Consider the following 1,470-nt stretch of genomic DNA (forward strand, 5'->3'; position numbering starts at 1 on the left):
AAGGCTATATTAGAACAAAGATCTTTTATGTGCCAAAGCTCCATTTTTTTAAATGTAAACTCTAAAAATAATAAAACACGAGCAAGATTGTTTATTGAGCTGACAGCCCAGATTGCGATGATTACAGCGGTTGTGTTTCTGATGGTGATGATAGAGGAGTGCCTCAGTGGGAAGCACACAGCCACATATCTCTCTAAAGGCATTACCACCAGTGTTAGCGGAGAAATCCCAGTTGTGAGATTGGCAAGCATACTAAGAACAATGCACAGCGAATACACCAGTTTCACTCTGCAAACAGACAGTAAGAACTGCACCTGACTCTGAGCCAACTGGACAGTGTCTGCTAGAAGGAGGTTGTACAGAAGAACATACCGACATGTGTCACGAAACACAGGTTTACTCCTCAAAGTGAAAAGAATGGTCCCATTAATGTAGAGAAAAATAACTGATGGTACTGTAGACAGAGTTGATATTAGAGCTATCCTTAAAAGATTCTGTTTCTGAATTGCTGATGTCATATTAGACTCAGACTGGGACACATTCAACATGCTGAAGAGCTCCAAAAATGCAAAAAAAAAAATTCCCCTTTTGAGATCATGAATACAAATAAATCAATCAGTATTTAAAGAGATTTAGATAAAAACATTTCTTAAACAGAAATGAATGACAATAAAAGAACAATTTAAAAATCAGACAAAGACAAAGCTCCTGCACACAGCTACACTTATTGTGAAGCTCTGCAGGTAAATCTGGGTTTTTATTACTTTGGATGACAAGGTCCTGCCTCAGTAAATATTCAGTTGACATATTACAACGTCATTCACTAATTAATTATCGAATCCCTGTTGTATAACCACAACAGAGCTTCAGTGTGTGAATTTGGTCCCCTTTTTTAGGACAGGTGGGAAAAACTAAAACTAAACCTCTCTCCACATGCCAATCTCCCATAACTGAGTCACTCAAGAGATTACAGGTTAGAGTTTCCCGGTTGGCACATTGTTTATCCAATACACTGCCAAGAATGCCTGAAGGACATAAAAACCTGGATACCATGATCTACTACATTTGAATTACTTCTTAGTTTAACTATTCCTTTTTGATGTTTTTTTTAGTTATCTCCTATTCAGCATTCTGTAGTCTTTGCTGTGGTTTCAGTTTGCATTTCATTGTTTACAGGTTTCTTTAGGTTATGTTTTCCATGGCATCGTAGTTATCTCAAGTCCCTTCCCCTATCCTCTAATTTGCCATTGGTCATTCTGTGTTTTTTAGTCATTAGTTTAATTCCCCTTTAAGTGCTTTCCTACTTACATTTGATTATTCTAGATGTTTTTCTCGTTGTATTTGAGTAATAATTTATTTCTTGTTTACTCTCTATTGGCTGATTGTGCCAGTCTCCTTTCCCCTGGCTCCCTTCTAGGTCCTTCTGTCCACACCTGCTTCCAATCAGTTGATTACTCCATTCTTTGTTCT

General features: G+C 37.4%; 1 protein-coding gene across 1 annotated transcript in view; it reads right to left on the reverse strand.

Annotated features, from left to right (window-relative positions):
• Positions 1-548, reverse strand: part of LOC107102862 (olfactory receptor 4N4-like) — an 8,678-nt gene extending 8,130 nt beyond the window's left edge. Inside the window, exon 1 of the mRNA XM_015402306.1 lies at positions 6-548. Coding sequence (XP_015257792.1) covers positions 6-548 — 543 coding nt within the window. The remainder of the gene's footprint in view (positions 1-5) is intronic.
• Positions 549-1,470: the final 922 nt, after the last annotated feature.

The sequence above is a fragment of the Cyprinodon variegatus genome, unplaced genomic scaffold (genome assembly GCF_000732505.1).
Source record: "Cyprinodon variegatus isolate N-32 unplaced genomic scaffold, C_variegatus-1.0 Scaffold1333, whole genome shotgun sequence".
Taxonomy (NCBI): domain Eukaryota; kingdom Metazoa; phylum Chordata; class Actinopteri; order Cyprinodontiformes; family Cyprinodontidae; genus Cyprinodon; species Cyprinodon variegatus.